Consider the following 25,559-nt stretch of genomic DNA (forward strand, 5'->3'; position numbering starts at 1 on the left):
AGGATGGGGAGTCTCCTCACTGTCAGGGTGGTGTGGCTCCATCCTGCTGGCTCCTCTACTTAAAGCCCATCGTGGTCATCAGTGTTGGCGTGCTGCTGTTTGGATCTGGCACAGCCCTGTCCCTGCTCTACTTCACCCAGGTGGGAAATGTCCCTTACCTGCTGGGGCCGCTGTTCCTCTCTGTGGGTCTGATGTTCCTGGCCACCAGCCTGGTCTGGATCTCCATTCTCAGACAGAGTGTGGAGCACAAGGCTTTCACCACAATCAGCCATGGCACAGGGCTGAAGGGGAGCTCAGACTGAAACCACCACCATCGAGTAAATGGCATTAGCTACAAAAGTGCATGACAGTCAAACTTTGGGACAGTGTTTTGATGTAAATGACCACACAGGTTTGACACTGTTGAGTTGCATTATGGGAGGTGTAGGATCCAGTGTATGAGCTCAACCCATAGAGTGGAGGAAAGGTCAAAATATCTGTGTCAGCTGCTTTGACAAAACAATGACCTGCCATTTCTTATATCTTTATTTCTTCATTCACCTGATTGTCCTGTTCTGTGAAAACCTTGTGTCTTAAACATCAGCTTTACATGAGCTGAGAAAAAACACATCTGTTTTCATCCATTTTCACATAAACCAATTGTTTATTTTGCCTGAGAATACATTTTAAAAAATTATCAGCAAAATTGGAAACTGGTTTCAGTCAGAGTTTAATACATTAATCTAAATACTTGTGATGTATATTATATACTTTCCCCAGGTTACTAAAAAATTCAAATAATGAGGAAGTGTCCTCTCAGTTTTAGTTATAGTCTTGTTCAGTCTGCTCAGAGGCTGTGGCAGTGATTAGTGGTATGTAAGTGTATGATCCTCACATCTTTACGTTCCAAATGATCATCCTCACAGGAGAGAAAAAACAGTGTTAAACATTCATTTTCAGAACTGGCAGCCTTGTGATTTGGTGGGAGATCAGTGTGGTAAGACTGGCTCTGGCTTCTGTTGTGTTTCTATGTACCATCTTAGCACTTTATGACTGCCCTCTGCTTCCTGTGTCCTTTACTATTCAAACTTCAAACAATTGCCCAATTCAAACTACGATTGTTATTTTTAATGATACATTTTACAATAGAACATTATAGAACCAGTATGTATGGAAAGCTTATCAGCTGCAGACTGATCGACAGAGATCAATGAATGGATCACTGTTTTCACTCGCATCTTTGGGTTGAACAAACTTAAATCCATCACTGTGGACCACACCTTGTTATCAGCACAGCGGCCATGTTGTCCTCGCTGTTTTTCATCTCGTCTGTCTGTATCTGACTAAATGGATCATTCGCTGAGTTCTCTGTGGTCACAAACACTGGACCTGAACACTGACTGGAGGGAAGTTACACTGTTTTCTACCCTCCATCTTTGTTCATGTCATGGCTCTTTCAAATGGTGAAGCTTGATTCGTTTTTGAATTGGATGTTTTTTTTTTTTTTTTGCTGCTCCATCTGTCTCCCTGTGATCCACAGAAGCTGCTGTGTGTTCTTGTTGTTCACTGTCATTTATTTATCATTTTTTCCCATAAGCTTCTCTGCTCATTGTGGGCTGTGTAATCCTCTAAAACAGGATTATGGAGGCAGAGAAATGTTACTGGATATATCCATCTCTGATTGTTCTGAGATCAGCACGGCCACTGGTTGCAGACCCTCAAAACTCCACCCCTACACACACACACACACACACAGAGAGAGAGCTTTGTGCTGCGGCTCCAGGCCAAAGACAAGCAAATGAACTGATCTGACCTAATCTAACCTGCAGCATGTCCATCTGTCTGTGTGCACTATGCAAATAAACCAGAAAACATCCTGTTAGAGAGCAGCTGTGACGGCACAAAACACTGATGCAAACATGTTTGTAAGTCAGTAAATGTGGCCAGTTTGACTTCACACTCATGCTCCAGCTGAATGACTTGAGATTAAACTTTACTGTCTTCGCTTTGATATGAAATGCAGTTTTGAAAAAGGAAACAGTTCTGTGTAAAGGGATTGGGTGCCTGTGAAGAATGCCTCCAAAAATAATGTCATGAATAGTTTTTAATCAGTGAACTTCATCCAAAGTGCAGTGAGGAGAAAAACCTAAACCAGATCAGTATGTGCTGTGACCATCTTTTGTCTTTTCTCCTCAGTACACCATGCACACAGTGTCTCAGGTGTGTGACAGGTACAGTAGGTTGTTCCACCGTCTTGGAGAAGTTGCCACAGTTGTTTTTCTGTGGATTTCAGCTCAGTGTTTCTTCATGTAGTCCCAGACTGACTCCATAAGAATACAGATATCAGTATTATCTTCAAGAGTTGTGTAAAATAAATGCATTTCAGTTACTGTTTCTGTTACTGTTCCTCATCATTATGTCTTCAGAGTGACTTTAAAATGTGTGTTAGAATACAGATATTCAGAATAATGTTCAAATGTAATAGAATAAACAAATAGATATTGTTTTATATTCAACCATAATGCCGTGTGTGTTCTGTTATTCATACAGGTATGTATTTGTCTATCATTTTTTTGTATGTCTTTTTATTTTGTTGCAGTTTAAGCACTTGGATGCGTTAGCTACTGTTTTCAGTTTGAATAATCATTTCTCTTTAAAACCGTAATAATTTGTTAGTAGTTGTAGATTAAACTGTTGAATTAGCATGTATCATAAACTGCACAGAGTACTGCAGGCTCTGTATTAAAAAAAAAAAAAAGAAAAGAAAGAAAGAAAAAAGCCTACCGGCCAGGTAGTGCTCTCGGCCCCTCCTCCACCACGCCCCTCCTCTGAGAGCCTCAGCCCGGCGACCTGAGCGGGACTGAGCGCCTCACCTGGCTCACCTTACAGCCGCGCTGAAACTTAATGCCACAGAACAAAGGTACCGGGAAATAAGCAGTTATTGTCAGAGACCTCAGGAGTCACATATCCTGCTCTATGTTGACATGGAACCAGTGTACCGGGGTCTGGGTCGCTGTGTGTGCTGTTTCTGGCTCGCAGTAGCCTTTGACATTGTGGGGCTGCTCGTCCTTCTCATCGGGGTGTTTGTCAACGTGTTTTTCTATGACCTGCTCATCTACGCGGGCGCCATCGTCATCTTCCTCAGCCTCATCTGGTGGGTGTTCTGGTACTCTGGGAACATCGAGGTGCCTCCGGCGGAGCTGGAGGATGATGTCGGGCTGCTGAAGAAGGACAAGGGCGGTCTGAGCGGTATCAGCGGCGCGGTGAGGCGCCTCTCCAGCCGCGTGTCCAGCGGCTTCAGGAACTCTTTCCGCAGGAACGGGGGGCCGTCTGGGACCAGCGGCCGCGCTCAGGGTCAGCCGCCGGGCCGCCGGTGGCCCCACAGGCGGAACAGGTGGTCGTTGCTATGGCAACAATGAACCCGCAGGAGAATACCCCACACACCGCTGTCTCCTCAGTGGCGGGCTGTGACATAGAGATGCCGCACACTACCACAGAGACTTCACCTACATAAATAGACCTAGGCCGACAGGTGAGGGCCTGCACACTCTGCCTTTACTCCGTATGGGCCTAAAGTAACACACCAGGCTGAGGACATGAGGAGCGTGGAAACGGGAGGGTTCAGTGTTGAATCCTGACTGGTGTGACCCCTACATTTAAAACCTACCTACAGTGTGGTTATGTTTTCTGTAGGTTTTTGAAGGCTAACTGTGCACTTCCGTCTCTAAGTGATACTGAGGTCGTTTCAGAAATATAATTCTAATTCTAATGAAGAAACTCAAATCTTGTTTCACTTCATTTTTTTCAGTATGTTGAACCTAAAATCTGTCAAATTTAGATTAATATATATATATATATATATATATATATATATATATATATATATATATATATATATATATATATATATATAAGATCAAAACAGCAACAGTTTGGAGTGTTTGTGTGTTTGATGCTTGATATGAAACTAACAGGTAAAACGTCCTGACATTATTGACACAAGAAGATACAATGGTCCTGTTTTAAATCAGTTCATTTTAAGAGAGTTTAACAGCTAAAAATCACATTAATGGTCTTTATTTAATGTTATATTCTATAATACTGTGGTAAAGGTCTTGTTTTAATGAAGGCTCCCTCTTCACTTAGTTTAACATTATTCTTTTTTTCCTGTTTGATGTAGGTTAAATGTGGAACTAAAAGGACTACCTGTAGTTATGGCAGTAAGTCTCTTATCATTGGATAATCATTAACCACTGCTCAGTAAAAGACAAGCCCTTAGTTTAAACAATAGCAGGCTTACCTGAAACTTCCTCGAAAACCCTGTCATTTCCACTCTGTGCACAAGTTTTAACTTTTTATCATTAGTTCTGTGCTGCACTGAACAGAGGACAGCCTGCCCTACAGTGTCCTCAGCTGTCTTCAGCTGACTCCAGTTGATGCTCAACCTTTTTACTATTTGTGTGTTGAGAAATTAGAATTTGGCAACTTGGATTCAGTCTGAGATCAGTAAGGATCATTGCAGCAATTCCATGACGGTTGCAAAAATGATTACATTAAATAAATTATAGTGATGTACATGACCCAAGAATTACATCTTCATATCACTGTTTGTTAGAAAAATCAGAATGAACATGGGTTCAACCAGAGCAGCTTTTTACATCGAAGCAAATAAACCTCAGCAATTATCCAGAATAACTTAGTCTGAACTCAAAGCTTCAGTGTGTAACTTTTTAAATCTTTTGGTTGAAACATGATCCAAAACATATTGTAATGAGGAGAGGTGCTGTCAAAGCTTCTGTGTTCCTGACTCATTGACTCCATTTACATCTATCATTAAAGTGTCTTGTATCCAGATTGTTTCTATATATGATTTTAACCTGATTGCTGATACAAAATGTGCTGTGACACTTTCTATGTGAACAGAAGTTTGTAGTATTTTTAGAAGAGCAGAAAATGTACAGTCTCATGGCTGGAAAGAATGCCTCCTCATACCAACTCTGGGGAAGACGGGTTTCCAGTAACCTACTCCACACCCTTCACAGAAATGAACTGCAAAACAAGCAGTATTTAGAGGGACTTTAAAAGTTCTAGTCACTGATATTTGTAATCATATTTCTGACTGTTTTAATTAGTATATATGCTTTTATGTAATGATTGTTTTGTGTGACTGAATTGTCTTGCTGTGATGTTTTATACAGTATATCTGAATTGCTGTAAGGTTCTCTCTTGTAGAAGAGGTCTTTGTCTCAATGACACTCCCTGATTAAATAAGGCCTAACTGACAAACAATGCATCACTGTATCATGAGATGAAAACATCCTGTTTTTATGGGATGATCAGTCCCAGATCAAGTCAACATTTATTACATTATGTTGTTATAGCATCCAGGAATGTCATACATCAACTGAGTTTCATTTGTATTGAATGATAATGTTGAGGTTTACTGTGGGGAGGCCACATCCTATATTCACCTTGTTAGTGCCATGTCCCTTTACAAGCTCCACTCGTCTCTACAAACCTGAGACGGTCCATCCATCTCAGGTTTTCATACGTCAGCTGCAGCTGACGTATTACAACAGGGAAAACAGAATGAAATATGTTATGTGATCAATAAGCATGGTCCTGGTGAACAGAATACTGCTGTGGAAAAACAGGTGCAGCTGGTGACGGGCCTTCTTGTTCCCACCCATGGTGATAACAAGCCTCAGTGTCTAACCTTTGGAGCCAGCTGGCTTTATTATCCTGCTGTTTCCTGTAGCTGTGCTCTAATTCTGTACTTTCTGTCTACATGATCAGTTCTACAACCAAGCACTCACTTTCAGTGTTGAAGGGGAGATTGAAACATCTACTGTGATGACTTATGTCATTTGTTCCAGACATATAAAAGCACATCTGGAAGCCAAATGCTGAGAGAATATTGCATTGCAATGTAACAAAAGTACTTTGTACATTTTAACACTACATCAGTGTCAAAAAAGAAAACAAAATAGTTGAGATGGTGATGAGTTTTCCTGATAAGTAATGGAGGTTTTACAGCGTGACGCACACTGAATTCTACAGAGATTATTATTATACAGAAATGATATAAAATACTGGACTAATACTGTTTCACGGCAGACATTTTGACTAGTCATAGTAGAAAAAACGCTGGTGTCTTCTCTGCCAAGGAAATCATTGTCATTGAATGAAAGATATACATAAACATGAAAATATCACATATAAAATAGTAACCACCTTTAAATGACAGACAAAAACAAAACAAAAAAAAGATCATAACACTACTGACATGTTCCTAGTCCCAATCACATTTTCTCAAAGTATGCTGGGAAGTCCCACCCTCCTTCTCCTTAACGCACTACAATATTATTGCCACAGATGAAAATTCCCAGTCTACAACATAGTACTTTGATTTCATTAACCATTTGTTTTATTTATTGCATGTTATTAAAAAGTGATTGCTTCAATTATTAACATAATCATATCACATTTAAGCAATGCTTAAGCAATGCTTAAATGTAATTATGCAGGTCATAAAACCTTTAAATTAACTATTTAAAAAATAATTAAATTCTTAGGTTTATCTTTTTTTTTTCAAATAACAGAAAATATCTGTAAAATTATAATTAAACGTGTCAATAATTTTGACACATTTCAATATGGTAAAATGATGTAATGTTATTTGTTATTTGACAAAACAGAAAAAAACCTGTAAAACAACATTAATTTTTGGTGAAATTTCAGTTTCAAAACATTTAAAAATATGTTTTTTTCTTTTTAAAGTGTGGCTCTGTTCCATTTAGGTGTCCCATTGAGTAACAGTGAGCCAGCGTTTACAATACCAGGGCCTTGAAACTTGCACACCTAAATGGAACAGAGCCATTATTAATGTTATTAGTGACACTTCCTCTTTTGCTATTACATTATCCCCCTGCTGCTATAACGCTGCAAATATCCCTGCTGTGGGACTAATAAAGGATTATCTTTAATGACTGCCTACTGTGCAGGGTGACCCAGTGTTGCTATTAATATTCCTTTGTTGCTATAATCATGATATATTATGCTAGTTACTGACATATTCCAGCCATGTTGACATTAAGTATGTTCCATCTCTGTTTTTCATGCACAGGTCACAGGAGTCACTGAATGGTTTGATGAGTATGATATGAAATGATATGAATCATTACACTAAGGCCTTAACAGTCATCAGATCTCAACCCAGAGAAGACAAGGAACAGTGACCTTGTTACTGATTAGAAGAGCATGAATAGTTTGATACACTGAAAAAGAAAAAATGAATGGGCTCCAGCAGAACAGTGTCCTGTCTCCAGTTTGTTGCTGATCTGATTCCAAGCTAATTTCAGAGCCTTATCCTCACCATGATAACAGATTCAGAAACCCACTTCAACTACGCTCTGATGCATCTTACAGTAGAAAAGTCACGAGAATCATCAGCTAACTCTGACCATCATTAGCTACTCATGTTCACCTGTCACCTGAATGGAATCCCTCAACAGACTTCTGAGGTGTAGGACCAGGTTCTTGAAGGCTGACTGAAATATAAAATGGTGGCAATAAATCTCAGCTTACTACTACACAAAAATTTTGGACTTTTTACCATTGTGCAAGAGTCTCTGTCTGACATTCCATGTATGGTTGAGATCAAATGGCCTCAGAGCACAGAGTCTGGCAATGTCACTTTTAGCAGCTCCTAGTGGTATCAAAAAAGACTACATGATTGGCACATAAGTAACCTATACCTCATTTTACTACCCTGAAATGTATTTATCTAGTCCATCAACCTTCAACAGAAAAATTTGATCTCTAATTCAGAAAATGACACCACTTCTCTATTCAGTTTTTCATATTTAAGTTTTATGACAAAAGTGCATGAGCACATCCAAACCATGCAGCGTTTAATCCCTAAATCTTTACCCATTATCAAGAGTAGCCTGAGCACAGGGCCATGAACGCCAACCGGAACCCATAACCCTGTGAGTCGAGCCTAGGGGACGACTTTTAATGCGACACCGGTGTTCTGTATTCACTTCCGTAAATACTATGTTCATTTCCTCTGGTGAAGAGAGTTCACACATGTGCCTGGTTATTCACAATGTTGTCTGGAATTCGTTTACTTATGTGGTATTATCCCCACACATTCAGCCGTGAGTGACGATTTGTAACAATGAAGCCAGCTCGTTTCTTCCTGCAGCTTTTAGCGTAAGGACAGCTAACGTTAGCTTAGCAGAAACAAGCGTTACTTTTCGCACGAGCGCAGTGAACATGGAGATAGACGGTTTGGACTTTATGAACAGTCCTCCGGTGAAGACCGTCCGGTTCGGTGGCAGCGTTGCAGAAACGTTAGCTAAATATAAACAGGTGAGTGTTGACGCCATGTCCGTCTGTCTTTACCTGTTAGCGGTTGAAAGTTGAGAGCTGCTCCACCAACTTTCATCTGAACACTGACAGTTCAGGATCTTTGTCGCTGAATTAACAAGCAAGACGAGCACATTCCCGTGTCTGATCTGCTGTTTCTTTTATTGTTTGAAGGGAGACTCGAGTGATTATGAACTTCTGAAACATCAGCTGGCTGATCCTGAGATAAAGGTACAGCGAGGCATCAGTGTGTTTGGGCTGACCGGGGGTCAGTAGTGTTGTAGCTGTGTTTGACAGTGAGCTCTCTCCTCTGACAGGACGCTCAGATCATCAGCTGGCTGCAAGAATTTCGCAGTTGTGTGACCCAGCTAAACAAGGACCATGAACAGCTCATCTACACTGTCTTGGTGAGTATTGAACCGTGAGACTTTTACCATGTTTTAAACTGAAACAATTAGATGATTAATAATAGTATGGAATGAAAATCACTGATTTGCTTAGGTCATATTTCGAGCAAAATATCAAACGTTTTCTGGCTCCAGCTTCTTGAATTGTATGAATTATCTTCTTTTCTTTGCCATAGATCATAATATCATATCATCAGGAGGATTAGTGTTATAAGCAATAAAATAAGCAGATTGATATTATAGTGGTATATACTGTGGTGTCAGGGGCTCTCTTCAGCATCTATGGCTCTTGTTACTTGTTACGTTGGTTTCACCTGGCCCTTTTAAAAATGTACATCTTAATTTATATTCGGTGCTGCTGTAACAAAGTAATTTCCTGTCAAGGATCAATAAAGTATTATTCTATTCTATTCTAATCAAATTAATACTTATCATATGTTTTTAGAGTTTGGTCAGTCAGATAAAACATCATGCTGTACTATATCATTATTATATGAACATGTAAACATACATGTAGCATGGTAGAGGATTATATCCAAATTGCACACTCTAATCAGTAATGTCTGCATAACTAATAAATCATTTAGGTTTGTCTGTACTACTGAACTTAGACGAAGATCAGATCACATTTCACGACCAACTGATGCAGAAAACCAGGTCTGCTGAAAGAGCTCATACATCACCACAGGTGTATAATGACACAGTGAAGTGTGATGAGTGAATTGGGAAATGTGTTTTTAGCTCTGGATTATCTGTCTTTACATGTTGTGTGTCAGGTAGCCTGTTCCAAACATGATTCATCAGACTCTGAGTATGAGATCAGATAGGGGGTGTCATATTGGTTTGGTAATCTCTCTGTGTAGCTTAAATCACAGCTGGTCCATATGGTACACATCTCCAGGGAGGTCAGTGGGAGGCAGTGGGAGACTTCCAACCCATGTGTAAACAGTCGTCCGTTAATCGTGCACAAAAAATTTCATCTGATCCTACGCACATTTCTGCTCAGAGTTTGAGCTTCTCCCCTCAGGCAGACATTACACAGTCTCACAGTGCACATCAGATCACTTCAAAGTGTCATTCATCCCAAACTATCAAAAGTGAAGGGCCAACTAACAATCTGATTGTGTTTACATGCTGAAGCTCATCATTGTGTGTGTTTTTGTAGAGACTTCCATGGGTGGGCCGGAGTCAGGCTGTGGTGGAGGAGTACATGACCTTCCTCAGTAACCTGGTGTCAGCGCAGACTGTGTACCTGTGTGCCTGCCTCAAGATGGTGGTCTCCCATTTCACTCCCAGTACGTTCCCCTCCTATCACGTCTCCAGACTCATCTCATTGCGATCGGAGTGCATTTTCAGTATTGTGTGTATTTATGTTGAAAGGCAAAGGGTGAACAGTAACCATATATTACATCACTGCACTCCATCAGTGACTCGTGGAGAAATAACATGTTTGTTTGTTTTCAGAGAGAGTGACCATCTGTGAAGGAGGAGTGGATATCTCTGATTCAGATGATGAAGATGAGAGTGGGTGCCATCTTTTTTATTTCTAATGCAGTTTCCATGCGTTAAGTGGTTGTTTCAGACATCAGAAACCTACCTATGGTTCAGGATTGTGAGCGTGTTGTATGACATGACATGACATGAATTGGTGTTTTTGGCTTGCTGAAGTGTGGGGAGATTGAGAGGGAAGTTGTGAGGTGTGAATGTGAAGCACAGCAGTGATAGTGAATAGCTTACAATAAATTAAAACTCCTCTTTTTTTTGTTAAGACCTCCCAAGAAACTTTGATCAGTGTCACCAGGCGTTGCAGCTTATCGCCAGATACGTCCCATCGTAAGTTACCTTATGTTTAATTCTCCCAGTCTTGATTTTTGTGTCTTTACTCAACAAATGTGGACACTCCAAGTTTCTAGTTCTGAATTTCCAGCAAGCAAAATGTTTTTATTCAATAAACCAAATCACTGATTACTGCATCTGTTTCAACACAGCCATTTGTAAAAATGTATGACATAATATTCAGAATTGTTACCTTGTATTCATGCTGTTCTGCCCTGGATGGTTGCTTTGTGATCTGCTCCATAGAGAGAAAACCTTTATAGATACTGTGACAAAAGAACAGAACAGAACTCACACTCCAAAGAAGGCTGTTCTGTGTAGTGTGGCCATGCAGTGAGATAATTGACCATTCTTTATCTTTATTTATTAAAAATAGCTGAAAAGATTTCCAGTGAACCACCAGAACATATAGTGAAAGTATATTATTTGTGTTGTGATTGTTGGCTGGTAACCACCTGGTAATTGCTTTAATGTATATGCTGCAGTATTGAAAGTGTATGGATGCTAATTCAACAGTCCTGTGATAAATCCTCCTTCATGTGGAATCTAATGAAACTATGTTAGACTAAACTAATTTAAAGTCCTTCCATAGGTGGTGTTCTTACTTTAAATTTTGGCCTTCTTCTTTCAGCACGAGTCGTTTCCTAATGCCCATTCTGCAAGAGAACTTCCCCTTTGTACAGAAATCCTCCAGAACCCTGGTAAGAGATACAGGCATCACAAACTCATCCTTTTCCTCTAGAAAAAACTTGCTTTGCTGCTGCAGCCTGACACACATAATATTTCTATGAATGTAAGATTTTGTCTGTCTGAACACAGTTAGGCTCAGCTAAAACTTTAATGAGCATCTTGGTGTTGTGGTGATTGATAGCTTGTTGTTCTTTACAGGAGTGTTATGTCCACAACCTCCTGAGGGTGACAGTGTACATACCATCCATTCGACGAGACATCCTGGAAGTGATCATTGGAAAGATGCTCAAACTGGATGTGAGTGGTTCACCCCTAAATAATTCTACTTGAAACACATGTGATCCAAAGTGCCTCAGAAGTCACAGGTTGATATTTGACTTCTGTTCTGATCTGTGGAAGGTGGATGTAACAGTGTGTGTACGGATTATTTCAGGTGAGTGCGTCCAGGTCAGACATTGAGGAGGCGGAGGAGAACACAGTGCAGAACCAGAGGGCAGCGGAGCAGACTGAGGAGGGACTGTTTGACATGGTAACAGACAGCACTGGATATAATATATATATATATATATATATATATATTCTTCCTTGTATATTGTTTTTGTTTGACAGTCAGTGTTGAAATGAATCTTTGATTTCTTTTCTGAGTTTGTTCAGAAAAAAGCCAGTTTCCTTCACTCTGTCCTCCCAGCCTGATGCTCTGTCTCCATCTGTGTGTGTTTGTGTGTGTGTGTGTGTGTCTCAGGATGAGGATGTAGCAGCAGATCAGCCCTCCAGGACAACTGCAATGGCCCATCCGGTGGCTGAGAGGCTGGACACACTCATGGCTGTGATGATGGCTTACATCAAGGACGTCTGCTACGTTGACGGTAGGTGAATGACACAGCTTTTACACTGATGACCAGTGTTGAGCCTACATTTCATCCACATGACACTGACCAGTATGAGGGAGCAGGCTTTAGGGACGCTCACACCAAGTAAAACACATCACAACCTCTTGTCACTTAAGACATTTTTGAATGAAAATGTAAAATTTGCTCTGTTTACTTGGATGTGTTTGCATCCTTGTAAAGGTTTCGTTAACACTTGTTGTTTTTTCTCTTTTAGGTTCTCTTCACGTGGAGAGGACTAAGGAACTGTACAAAGATTTGCTGGGGGTGTTTGACAAGCTCATTCTGCCAACGCACGCTTCCTGTCACGTCCAGTACACGCTCTTTTACCTCTGCAGCTTCAGACTGGTCAGTACTACCTACACTGTGTCTGTGTAATGATAGGAAACAGCAATATGAAGCATTTAGCAGTGCGACACATGAGCCAACTCTTTGTACTGAGCAGCCAAATCTAATTTGACTGACAAAAGATTTTTTTGATAAAGTCTTCTTTATTTAGTTGTATCATCTTTTTGGATGTACTGTGTTTACTCCTTGTTAGATAAGGCATTTATGTCCTGTATACATTGTATTTCCTGGTATCTCTTCTCAGGCCCTGGCAGAGGCCTTCTTGGATCACCTGTGGAAGATCCTGCAGAGCCCCTCTCAGCCTGCTGTCCTCCGCCAGGCTGCTGCTGGATTCCTGGGGAGCTTCCTGGCCCGGGCCAAGTTCATCCCTTTGCCGTGAGTTCATGTTTCTGCTTAAGAAAACACAAAGGCATCTGAAAGCCAGAGCGAGGAGTTTATTCCTCCTCGTCCAAGATTAACCAGCTGTTGTTCTAATCCAGTGTTGTCCTCCTCCTCCTCCTCCTCCTCTGTCTCCCCCCCCCCTCCCACAGCACTGTGCGGGCCTGTCTGGACCTGCTGCTCTCCTGGATCCATCGCTACATCGACAGCCAGGACAGCAGCGGCAAACAGGCCTGCTGTGACATCAGCCTGCACGGGCCCTTCTACTCTGCCTGCCAGGCCGTCTTCTACACCATCGTCTTCAGGCACTTAGAGCCATGCTGGAGGGCAACATGAAGAAAGGTACAAGACACACCTCTGAACTGTTTGAACCTGTTCAAGCTGTCATCAGGCCAAAACTGAAACATGGCAGCAAATCCAAATCAAATAACATCAGACCATCAAATTTAGTTTGTGTGTGTGTGTGTGTGTGTGTGTGTGTCAGGTCTGGAGTACTTGCAGAGTCTGAACCTGGAGCGGGTGGTGATGTGCCAGCTGAACCCTCTCAAAGTCTGCCTGCCTTCAGTCACCAGCATGTTTGCTGCCATCACCAGGTACACACACACTCTGTCCCTGCTTTGCCATTGGCTCCAGTCATCCATGCTGACATTTGGCATGAACTATGCTGAGTGGTTGTAATTACAGATTTACATCCTGCCAGTTCAGTCTTGACCACCAACCAAGTGCTTTTTGCAACTAGACATGATATGTTAGCTGAACGTTCAGATGTATCCAGCTGGTGGAGGAAGTGCTGATACCACAGTATAAATCTGCCTTAACTACAATACTGAAGTATAAGTACAGGTGTTTTATCATAAAAATACTCTGAAAGTATTAAAGTAAATGTACTCATTCTGCAGTAAAATGTCCCTGTGACTGATATTACTCTTCATGATATTATTGAGTTGTTAATATCATCAATATTTGAGTCACTGATGCTTCAGCCACATTTTAGTGTTGTAGCAGCTTCAGGTGGAGCTAGTTTAACTCCTTTAGAACCTGGGGGGGTTGGGCTCCTCCATAGAGCCACCACATTAACTGTTTAACTTAGAACAGGCGTCAGTGCACACAGTGACCAGTAGAGTGCAGTGCTGCACTATAGCCACAGCATCAATGAGCCCCCAGCAGCAGCAGCAGCAGCAGATGTGTTTTTGTTTTGCAGGAAGTATCAGGTGGTGTTCTGCTACACCATCATAGAGAGGAACAGCCGCCACATGCTGCCGGTGGTCCGCAGCTCTGCAGGTGGAGACGGTGTGACCACCAACACCAACCCTCTGGACAGCTTCTTCCCCTTTGACCCCTACCTGCTCAAGAGGTACACTGACTCACTATTCTCAGTAGTGAACTGTTTTTGGGCCAAACACCTACCTACTGTTAACTCATATCCATAACTTTTTACAGTCCTAGCTGATGTATGATCATTAACTTTAACTCATTACATTCATTCTTAATGCAGATTAAACTTACTTTAAGTTTTTTTATTTTTCTCATTCTGTATTTCTCACATTTAGACATATATCATTGACTGTGTTTTATAGTTTTTTTTTTTTCTCAAAACTCTGAACATATTTCACAATAACAGATGAATACTCTCATTTGATGACCTCCACTGTTACACCTCCCTCCCCCTGTGCCATACCTCTGCCCACCTCAACTTTGTAAGATCATGTATATCAAAGCTTCTCTGCATCTGTGACTGACCCATTCCATCAGTTCTGCAACTCATACAAAAAACAAATCAATCTCATCTCTCTCTCTCTCTCTCTCTCTCTCTCTCTCTCTCTCCTCTCTCTCTCTCTCTCTCTCTCTCTCTCTCTCTCTCTCTCTCTCTCTCTCTCTCAGGTCTGGTCAGCTGATTGAGCCGCTCTACCAGGTCTGGGAGGAACTGGTAGATGTGGAGCTGCTTCCTGCCAAAACAGACGGACAGGTGAGACGACAGAAAGTTGAACACTGTTGAAGGAGATGAGTGTTTTTGTTTGTTTTATTGAAAAAACAAAATCTAATTTTTGTGAAACTGGTGTGTGTGAGTGTCTGTCCCTTTACTCTCTGGTCATATGATGTAAACATTTATGATAATATAGGAAAACACACACAACTGAATGACTGATAAATCTAGATACATTCAGTGTATGAACATGGAATGAAATAAAAACAGCTGAAAATATAAAATAGAAATGTTTATGTGATAGGAATGTGTGCTGTTGTGTACTGTCTGACATGGATCTGGGCTTTATGTTCAGTTTTATCTCGCGGTTGTTCATTCTGTGTCTGTCAGGGCTCAAAGGAGGACGAGGATGACTTCCTGTGTGGCGAGACACCCCAGAATGAGGGCATCGTGGGAATGACTCCCAGCTCCTATGACTCGAACCTCCGCAGCCCAAGCAGCGTGGGTTCACCCCCCTTCACCTTCCAGAAACCATTCTAGTCCCTCATCGTCCTATCATGCTCTGATGAACCACTCTGGTTTTCTTGAGTCCTTCCTGCTCCGTGAATTCAGAGGCTTCTGAGGATCCCTCACAAACACTCTGGGTTGGACCTTTTCTTTACTTTGAGCAGAGAGAGAGTGGCCCCAAACTGTACGGACAAAATCTCTTCTCCCAATCATGCACATTATGTCAATTTATAAAGATTCAAACACAAACTGAGCAACAAATGAGTTGAAGAGATGTGACTGACCTCTGTTCATTCAAGACTCAGCCATGTTAATCAGTGAAAGCAACAGTATCAGTAAGAGAACCCCAAACTCCTGATGATCAGATTCAGGTTAATGCTCTGAAGGAGGATCTCAGGTTTTAAATCCTCGTAGACTGTTGTAGAGAGGCCTTCACTTTGGATCCAGTCTTGGCCTATCACAGCCAGTTTTCTAGTTTAATCACACCACAACATGTTACATTTTTCTCATGGCTAAACGCAGAATGCATTTGTAGTTGAAGCACCTTAGGAATGAGTGTGAAATGGAAGAGAAATAACCAATGAGAGTGCAGCAGGAACCTGTAGGCAGCAGGGAGGAGGCAGTGGATACACACAGTGCAGCCTACAGCCACCAATCATATTATGAATGCAATAGGATTCATTAACTGAGCTTCATGGGACATGAAAAAAAGCCCCTGCAGCCAGAGAACAAGTCAGCACAGACACTGGAGGAAGGAGATGGTGCTGATGGGAAACGCAGTCACAACATCTTGTAAAATATTAAAGGACGGGGTCATGTTTCAAGTCTGCTACAACTCATGTGCCCAGATGTCCTGTGAGACTCGAGCAGTCTGACTGTCATCTTCCTAAGTTGGTCCATAGTGTACACTGTTGGAGCTGGAGTTTGGCTGAACTTTGGAATGATTTCTTCATAGAATGAGGGCTGTGGTGTTTGTCTCCCATCACTTACACTGGAGTTGCAGTGACATGATACAGACACGTGAGTATTTAGACAAGACTTAACATATGCTTTAAGGAACAGGATATTGTTGTTCTCCAGTTCTTCCTAAGGATTAGTTTTTAGTTTATCAATCTATTTGTTCTTGTTTAGTCATTTTTAGTTGGCTGTATATTTATTTGTGTGGCGTCTTAACTCTGATGTCTCTGAGATTTCTGTAGATTAAAGTTCCTGTTTCTTTTCTGCACCACCAACTTTCCTTGTGTAAATCTTATCTGTGCTATTTTTATGCCACAACTGCCCAATAGTGATTTCTCATCATCTCGCTTTTCTTTGACTGTTGCGATCTGGAAGAATACTGTCACGAGTTTGAGACCCTCATGCACAGACAATGTCTCGTTACGAACTGGCTTTTCTTGTGTCTGTGGGAAACTGTAGGCTCGACACACACTGTTTGTTTCAGATCACTTCCTCACATTTTGTAAAACTCACCCTGTGGAAATAAAACGTTAGGAAGCTAATAAACACCACATCAGGTTCAGTCATCAGTTATTCCTTTAATATAAAACAGTAACAGAAAGAATATGAGGCCACACCAAAGATGCAATCTGGCTGGATTACAGGACATGTCAGAATTTTTTTTTAAAAGCATTTGCAGCTGTCTGTATAAATAAAATCAAAGTTCCACATGTAGCCTATGACTGATGTCTGCCCTAGAGTCTGCGACTACTAAACACAAGTTTACACAGCTGGAGTCAGAGCAACATTAAAGCCACTCCTGGATGCAGGAGACACATCAACATGAACCATGCAGTGATACGAAGCTGCAGATGACCCACACTGCTCAAGTCCATTATTTGAATCACTTCATTCTTTGCCTTTTATTAATGAATAAGGGCACAAGGAGAGTTAGCATGATGGAAGAAGGGACACTGTTGTTGTTTTTTTTAAAATAGCTTTTGCTCAACAGTTCGTTACCTCTGGCAGAGCAAACAATGTGTGTGAGGTGTGTGAGGAGGCAGATGGCGGCGAGTTATTGTGACAGAGGAAGACAGACCAGCTCAGGATTGTCCTTTCCAAGCAAACAAGTCCCTCCTTTACATGCAATCCATGGAGTGAATCTATGTGTGTGGTTAGAAAAGAGGAGTATTAACAAGGTTTACAGCAGCATGTGTGTGTTGTGGACTCGGGTCATGCAGCTCCTCCAACACCACCTGCTGTTAGACTAACACAAAAGAGAATTCCAGCAATTTTTTTTCTTTATTTGGCAGAGCACTTCTCATAGAGACTTCTGTACATATGATTTGTTGTTGAATGAGAGTCCTCGGGTCACGGCTGAGTTCAACACACCCCACTGCTGAACCCTCAGGAAAGACAGATGATTCAAAGGAAGACACTAATTTGATTGTGTGCTAGCAAGCTTTGGCATTAAAACATTGGCTGTTGTGTTGTGTTCAATCTGTCAGCGTGAACTGAGGATTCGGATCGATTGAAGTGATGTCATTATTTCCAGGAATTGTATTGGATGGCATCGTGTCTGGCTGTCGACTGCAGGGTATTCAGACGTGGGTTCTGTGGCTCGTTCGGCCCTCTTCAGCCTGCCCGGGCCATCCCATTGTCCTCTCTTTGTTGCTCACATATGATGAGGAGTGACATCTGGGACTGACGCCGCCTCTGACGCACTCTCTGATGCTGTGGGTCAAACACAGGTGGACAGAAAAATACGTTGAGTGTGTAACAGCAGTAATCCACATCATGCTTTTATTACTTCCTTTCTGCCTGTATAATATAATGTATGCTATCACCACAGGTATCTGTCATGTGGATTCAACAAAAAAAAAAATGAACAAGGGATTAGGAATAAATTCAAAGAATCATAACTACTTTAGGAAGGATTTAATTTTTAAACAAAAATATTCCTTTTGTATTTTCAGTATCATAGTCTGCTTTGGTTCATCATTTGTTGGTGCTCTTGAATTTGATGCATCCTCACTGAGGATGTGAGAGGTTGATGAAGACAGACAGGTGATGCCGTAAACAAATCAGTCAAACCTGAAAGATGCAGAAGCTGCTCTTGCTCTCGAGCTCACTGTCAGCTTTGTGCCTTCACTGTATATAAACTACATTTTGGCCTGAAGTTGATCTATTTTTCACTGCATGACAGACAGTGATGAGAGGTGACATGGAGGTTTATGCTCCTGATTTCAATTAACCACCGACCTGACCAAAGCATCTCAAAAACTAAATGGAAAATTGTTAAAAAAATATTATATGTAGCTTTAGTACTTTATATTTTATATCACATTGTTTCTAGAATTAATTCTGTCTCTTATTCTTATATTAAAATGCCCCTCACCATTTCTCTGAGTCTAAGTTGAGGTCTTGTTTGTTGGACTGTCTGACTTTGATCTAAAACCCAAATATATTCAGTTTCTTATCTCAGAAAACAAAGAAAAGCAGCAAATATTTACATTTGGGCAGCTGAGACCAATTAATTAAAATCATAGAAAATAAATTAAACAATTAACCAGTCAGCAAAGTGATGCAGATTCATGAGCAACATCTTTTTCAGCCTGTTGTTGTGTACTCTGTGTAGTCTGTACCTTTGCCATCAGCAGCGATGCTGCAGACTCCCTCCACCAGCTCCTTGGCCTCCACAGCCAGTTGGAAAGCAGGATCAGGGAGTGGTGACGGGGTCTCGGGGCTGTCAGTGGCTGGAGACGACCGGTTGCTCCTGATATGTACAGAGCACACACACACACACACACACACACACACACACACAGGAGGAAGGATTACAACAGAGCTGAGGGGAAACTAATAATGTGATGCTGAGGAGTGGATGTTCAGGGTCTCTTACCCGCCCTCTCCTCCAAACAGGCTGGGTGTTGTCAACACTTTGTGGACGTTCTGAAGAGAGAGATAACAGCTACGTGAGAAGCTGTTTTATCAATAACTCTGAACCACAACAGACATCAGGTCTTTCTGTAACACCAAAATAAAAACGTTTTCAGACGAAGCTGAGAGAGGAAAGAAATGATGCACCCAAGTAGGACTGGGTTCAAAACATACTCCATCTATTAGGGTATGGTAGAGTCTTGTTGTATTGTCTCAGTCCATTCTGTTCTGGATCAGGTCTCATTATCTTTTCAGACTGGGTCTGTCTTTCCTCAGGTCCTTTTGGGATTGGGGCTGCAACTTTTGAAAATGAACTTAAGCCCTTTACAGTTAAGTAACCCGTTCCATTGGTCTGTGTTAGATCTGGACCAGTTTTGAACCTGTGAGGATCTAAACTTTGGTGTTAATGTCCCCCATGGTAATTTATGTCCAAAGTGTCACACACCCTGTGTAGTCAGAAAAAAAATCCATTTAAATAAAACAACAGGACAGAGTGGACTTTTTATGTGAGTGTGTCCGGTGAGTGTTGTACCTGAGCAAAGCCCAGTAGTTTCTTGTTGGAGATCTCCAGGTGTTTCCTGCTCAGCTCTGACTTCCTCAGCTGGCAGTCAACGGTTGTCAGCCTCCTGTTCAGCTCCATCACAGTCCTCCTGTCAAACACACACACATATCCACTCACTCATTTGTGTCAGTGTGTGTACTTGTACTCTTCATGAGGTAAGAAAAACTCCAGCTCTGTGCATTTTTCCAGATAATCCAGAGGGTTTTTAAATCGCTTATTTTACATAAGAAGACAAATTTTCTCAAACCGAACAGGAACACATGGTTTTCCCTGGACAGTAACAATATGCTTTAATTGTATAACATATGAACCAACTTCAAGTTCTGTAAATATAATATCCAAAACCTCTTCTCAAGTGTGTTTTCAATTTAACTATCCTCAAATAAAAATGCTTTAAAAAAAGCTTTGATTGAGAGGAGACTCAAATGAATCAACAAATGTGTTTTCTTTTTGTTTGCAACATCATCAGTCAAGTTTCCATCCAAATGCAAATTGTGACTGAATTTCTAGATAATTAGCAAATAAAATGTGAATTAATGCAATGTCATGTCATGAAATCATTGCAGAAGAAGGGAACACGGTGCGTTAAAGTTCCATGCTTCAAGCACGTCATCGTTTATTCACTACGTCTATTTGCATTGTACTTTGTCACATTTTTTGCATTTCCAGAGAATCCACTCTGTTTTTTGAGTGGAAACACTGAATGAAGGAGGAGAAAGAAAAGGAAGAGGAAAGGAAGAAGAGGGAAGAAGGCATCAGCTGATCAGACTATACGTTTCAACTCATCTAACCATGTGACCATGTGACCATGTGTTGCAGCTGCTGTCACTTTTTCAGTACTTAGAGAATTCAAAGACTCTCTGTCCTCAATCCTGTTATTTGCCTATCTCCTTTGTCACTGGGCACTGCTTTGTCTCACAGCTGATTCCTGTGAAGCATTGTGCCAGTGCACAACCAGAGGATTTACCACCTGAGATGAAAAGCCACAGGTTGTGAGGCAGTAAGCCTGAGAGCCAGAGGAAATAAATATAAAGCCTTCTTTTCATCAGAGCGGGCTGTTAGTGCAAACAGAGGCAGAGCTCAGTGGCTCAGTCAGTAAAGCTGTTGGAAATGCAACTTGATGTGTTTCACAGAGACGAGGCTACAAAAGCAGGCGGCCTCCAGCCTGTGATGGAGGATGGAGGGAGGACACAGGAGAGAGGAAGCTTGACTCCACATGATATCACACAGTCAACTGTTGGCTCTGGGCCTGAATCCATACAAACTAATGAGGCTGTTCTTACAGGCAGTTGCTTTTTCTGTTTACCTGCAGGTGATTAATGTGAAATCATCCAACAGAACATACACTGACACAATGAACAATGAATCACAACCTACACACTTGCATCAAGCATAAATCCATCTTAACTTTGCACCTTCCTTTAGACCTCTCAATAAGATAATTCCCAATCTGGTACTAACATCTGACCTGTACCTAGATGCTTGTTGATAGATGATAATCTGGATAGGAACAAACATGTTGGTGCAGGTGTTAACATGTGAATCACTTATTCATTTTCAGATGTGAAAACATGAATTTCACGTTTGTTTGTTTTTTCATTATCTATATGGACAGAAAGGTCACTTCACTCTTCCTGCCTGAGGCTGCCTTTCAGAAAGCTACAGATATCTCTTCTTCTGCAAAGAAATAATATGTAGACTCCATACAGCAGCATCACTTCCTTTGACCTGGGAAGTTTGTTCACAAATCCACCAACCACCCTATTTAATTTGCATATTGAGGTCTGACCAAAACAGAATTTATAGCTAGTGTTTCCTACTGTCAGGTGTAAATGCAAAGACCTGTGATCAGATGTCATTATCAAGATACCATTTGCAGATTAACATCAGATTGCAATGATGTCTGAATGGATTTGAAATGTCCAGTAGACCACTCAAATCTGTTCCTTAAGTACAAGCAGTAATACCCCTAGGTACAATACTCTGGGCTTATTTTTACCCAGCACTGCAAAATATACTGAATGTATCAAAAGTAACAGTATAACGCACTCAAATGCTAAATTATTATATATTAGATTATGGGACTATCCTTATTCACGCGTTAACAGGTAATCAGCATTTTAATGTTGGTCAATGCAAAGCTAATTTAAACTAAAGGTAAGTATGTGTTTGAAACTCACCTTGGTGGCCTCCACTCCTCGTGCTTGCTTTTTGCTGGCCAGCTGGTTCTTCAGGTCTCTGATTTCAGCCTCCAGCAGCTGGATGACCTCCTCGTAGTCCTGCTCAGCGCCGCTGGTGTGACGCTGCACCGCCTCAGCCTCGGCTGCCTGCAGACGACTCTTCAGACGGGTGTTTTCCTCCACAGTCAAACACGCTTTCTGGGAAAGACAACAGAATGTTCCAAGGTAAATAACAACTTAACAAATGAATAAATGAAAAATGAATCTCATAATAATAAATCTCACTGGTATTTAAGTAACTGGTTTCAACATCTTAGGTTATGCTCAGTGTCTTACTGTCCTGGCTCGTCTCTCACCTCTGAGGTCTTCTGCAGCTCCTCCTCCAGGTTTTTCTTGCTGTGCTCCATGTCCTTCAGCATCACCTGCCAAGAGAGGCAGCAGATGAAGCCCAGGAGGATTTTACAGCTGTATCATCAGACCTGTGGGTCTGAGCCCGGTGTGGCTGGGAGAAACCACAGCATCTAACAGAGAAAGCACTTCCTTCATCCCTCCTCCAGGTGGCGCATTTCATCTGGTCAACGAGGACGCTGTCTTCCAGCCGAGCCCGGGCTTATCCTCCTCTCACATAGTCTCAGTCACTCAGCAATTCCCAGTCATTTTTCATGTTCTGAATCTACTTCTAACACGACAGGTCTAAAAACGCAGGCTGCAAACACACACTGTTTACAGCAGGTAAACAAACTGTGGGCTGAGAGGATTCATCACCTCATGTCAGTAAGAGAGAGGACAGTCAACAGTGTTGTGTGACACAGTAACACTGAACTCATCATTAACTGTTGTCTTCCACAGCACCAGCACAGTCTGGTACATGTACTCATGTTCTGACGTCTCCTGCAGCTCTTCCAGAGAAACTTTGACAAATTAGTAAATTACAACTGTTTGATATAATTGTGGCCGTTAGGAGGTTACTTTGTGTGAGTGTGAGTGTGTGTGTGTGTTCACCTTGAGCTGCTTCATCTGGGTCTGCAGCTGCTTCACCTCCGTCTGAAACTGCTCCATCTCCTCACTGCTGTAGCTGCATTCTGATTCATATGTCTGCACACGCGCGCGCACACACACACACACACACACACACACACACACAAATGTAAGAGAATGTGTGCTTATGTGTTTAAATGTGAGCCTTTATGTGTTTTCAGATCAGACTGTTTCTTCCAGCGCACTGTCTCTCTGTCTCTATGGCATATGTGAGGCTGTGAGAGCTGCTTACAGGTGAATGGAAGGCCGATGTGTCCATCAGACTGGCTGCTTCATGATAGGAAAACATGAAGGGACCTGCCCCTAAACCCAGCTCCTCCAGGTTCTCCTGGAAGACGTTGCGGGTGGCCTCCACAAAGTCTGAGAGCCAAAGACAAACACAGACAGACAATGTTTGCAACCGGAAGAAACAATGAACACAACTAAAGGCAGAAATGTTTCATACAGACACATGTAAAATCTCACAGATCATCAAGAGAATATGAAGAGCAGAATAAATACATCATTAAATCTTAAGTTTGCTTCTCTACTACTCAGTTTCTGTGCTTAATGCAACAACTGGAAAGTTTGTTTCAACACTCGACAACATGAAGAACGTGTCTAATCTAAACAGCTCGAAGCCAAAACTCCTCCGAAAAAGCCTCGTTCCAGGTTCAGATGATGAGTGATAAAGCAGTTTGGTTGTGTTCCATCACAAACCTGGGTGCTGTCTTTGATTGACAGTCATTAGATTAAATAGTGATGAGAGAGTGTCAACATGCCAAACTCTGGCAAAGAAAAAGAACTAGAGAGAATTTGAATACACAATTTGATTGGTTTGATTGTTGCAATTTTGAAAAAAAAAAAAAAAAAGATGGCAAATGGCACTGCAGCACAGAGCAGTGTGTAAGCAACAGTGTGTCACGTTCATTTGAAATTTGGAACTTAGGAAAAACACATTCATAATATTAAATATCAGATCTCTAAACAGCTGTAATAGCTCTGGTCATTGAGGGCACATCTGGCTCAAACACAGAGTTTATGGTTGTTAGATTCCTTTGTTACCCTTCTAATCTGGAGTCAGAATGTGATTTGTAGCAATAATTGATCAATATATCACTTACAATCCTATAGATATGAAAAAAAAAAACTTAAATTAAGTTACTTGCACCTCTAAAGCGTTTCTGAATATGAACCATTTATTGAACTTTGAATTTTTATATTGTAAGTGCACATTTACAGGTACAGACAGGTACATTCAGCGTGGAGTCATAGAAATGCTGCACTGGGTACAAACAGACACAGAGCTGCCTCATGGTTACACAATGTGACACTGCACACAAGTGACACAACCAGTAAGTGACATGCAACCATCACATGGAGCCTGTGATTTGACAGGATTTCAACACAGATCTTTCACCTTGCTGTTGACGCAACTGGATGAATGTGTGTGTGTGTGTGTGTGTGTGTGTGTGTGTGTATGTCTGTATGTGTGAGTGAGTGTGCTTCACCTCCATAAGCCACAGTGCCTTGTGGGTCTGTGGTCAGATTCTGTCTCAACTTCTTCCTCTTCTCTTCTGTGACATCCAACCCAAGGAAGGACAAGGCCTGAGAGACAGAAACAGAAAGATGAAGGAGGGAAAGAGAGAGAGGCACATGGAAATAGGTAAATAAATAAAAAAATAAATTACCCCCCCCCCCCCCCCTTTTTTTTTATTTCTTTACCATGGAGCCAGTGTAACAGAAGAAGAACTACAGTATGTACTGTCATTAAACTGCAGTCATGTCATTTGTGTTACAGTAAAAAAGATAAATGATAAATAATATTTACATATACACAGTTAGGGTTTTAAAATATGAGAAACACGTCTCAGAATAACACAGTACAGTTCAACAGCAGTACAATCTACATCCTCCAAATGCCTTACTAAAACAGTTTCAGCAAAAATGAAACATTAGAACCTTTGTCAGCGGAGGACGTAGCAGAGGACTGTTGTATTAGACTGCAATAGTTTTAGCTAGGCTGTCAGCTATCTGTCAGCTACATGTATATTTTCACTTAAGTGTATAAAAATTCCTTAAAATTCTCTTTAGGACTTGCTTGCAGAGCCATGTGTAAAGAATGAACTGGTCAGACGAGTCCAAATTCTTCCAGAACATCCTTTAACTCTTGCCTTGGAAATTACCTACTAAAATAAGTTTTTGAATCTCTCTCTCTCTCTCTCTTTTCCTTTTCAAATTTCATATTTCATTTTTATTTAACATATACATGTTAATAAACAAATATCAGAATATACCCTTTATTGAATTATAGAATTACACTCAAAGGGTAAAGAGCTCAGAAAACAAAACATTAACAACCACCACCAGTGGAGGTGGTTTAGGACAGTGAACACCCAGCTAAAAAGGGAAAAGAGAAAGACTTTAAGGAGCCAAGTCGCCCCCCGCCCCCAGTCCTGTGGTGCAATTCAATCTTTGAACCAGTGACAAAAATTTTGTAGAAAAGCTGACCTTTATACACTGTGCTTGGCGAAACAGTCAATCCCTGTCAAAGTCAACCTTACACAAGGTTCATGTACAGTCATGTGCACCAAC

General features: G+C 41.3%; 3 protein-coding genes across 3 annotated transcripts in view; 2 read left to right on the forward strand and 1 right to left on the reverse strand.

The window, feature by feature from the left end:
• The first annotated feature begins 2,765 nt into the window (after window positions 1–2,765).
• si:dkeyp-72e1.6 (transmembrane protein 238-like) lies at window positions 2,766–5,200 on the forward strand. The gene is given in 2 exon segments (XM_051073786.1): window positions 2,766–3,330; window positions 3,333–5,200. Coding segments are annotated over 2 exon segments (528 nt in total). The 5' UTR covers window positions 2,766–2,963; the 3' UTR covers window positions 3,494–5,200.
• Window positions 5,201–8,012: 2,812 nt separating this feature from the next.
• rrn3 (RRN3 homolog, RNA polymerase I transcription factor) lies at window positions 8,013–15,545 on the forward strand. The gene is given in 18 exon segments (XM_018697977.2): window positions 8,013–8,355; window positions 8,527–8,583; window positions 8,670–8,759; window positions 9,925–10,054; window positions 10,224–10,283; window positions 10,529–10,592; window positions 11,227–11,296; window positions 11,484–11,582; window positions 11,719–11,814; window positions 12,028–12,151; window positions 12,390–12,520; window positions 12,765–12,895; window positions 13,051–13,207; window positions 13,210–13,240; window positions 13,383–13,491; window positions 14,100–14,252; window positions 14,780–14,864; window positions 15,213–15,545. Coding segments are annotated over 18 exon segments (1,833 nt in total). The 5' UTR covers window positions 8,013–8,259; the 3' UTR covers window positions 15,363–15,545.
• Window positions 15,546–15,558: 13 nt separating this feature from the next.
• The window catches only part of si:dkeyp-72e1.9 (syntaxin-binding protein 4), a 66,390-nt gene continuing 56,389 nt past the window's right edge, over window positions 15,559–25,559 (reverse strand). Inside the window, exons 13-21 of the mRNA XM_051074076.1 lie at window positions 24,476–24,572; window positions 23,218–23,345; window positions 22,950–23,042; window positions 22,304–22,369; window positions 21,948–22,145; window positions 19,738–19,884; window positions 19,168–19,217; window positions 18,911–19,041; window positions 15,559–17,999 (exon numbers count right to left, since the gene is read on the reverse strand). Coding sequence (XP_050930033.1) covers window positions 17,941–17,999; window positions 18,911–19,041; window positions 19,168–19,217; window positions 19,738–19,884; window positions 21,948–22,145; window positions 22,304–22,369; window positions 22,950–23,042; window positions 23,218–23,345; window positions 24,476–24,572 — 969 coding nt within the window. The 3' untranslated portion in view covers window positions 15,559–17,940. The remainder of the gene's footprint in view (window positions 18,000–18,910; window positions 19,042–19,167; window positions 19,218–19,737; window positions 19,885–21,947; window positions 22,146–22,303; window positions 22,370–22,949; window positions 23,043–23,217; window positions 23,346–24,475; window positions 24,573–25,559) is intronic.

The sequence above is a fragment of the Lates calcarifer genome, linkage group LG11, assembly GCF_001640805.2.
Source record: "Lates calcarifer isolate ASB-BC8 linkage group LG11, TLL_Latcal_v3, whole genome shotgun sequence".
NCBI lineage: Eukaryota > Metazoa > Chordata > Actinopteri > Centropomidae > Lates > Lates calcarifer.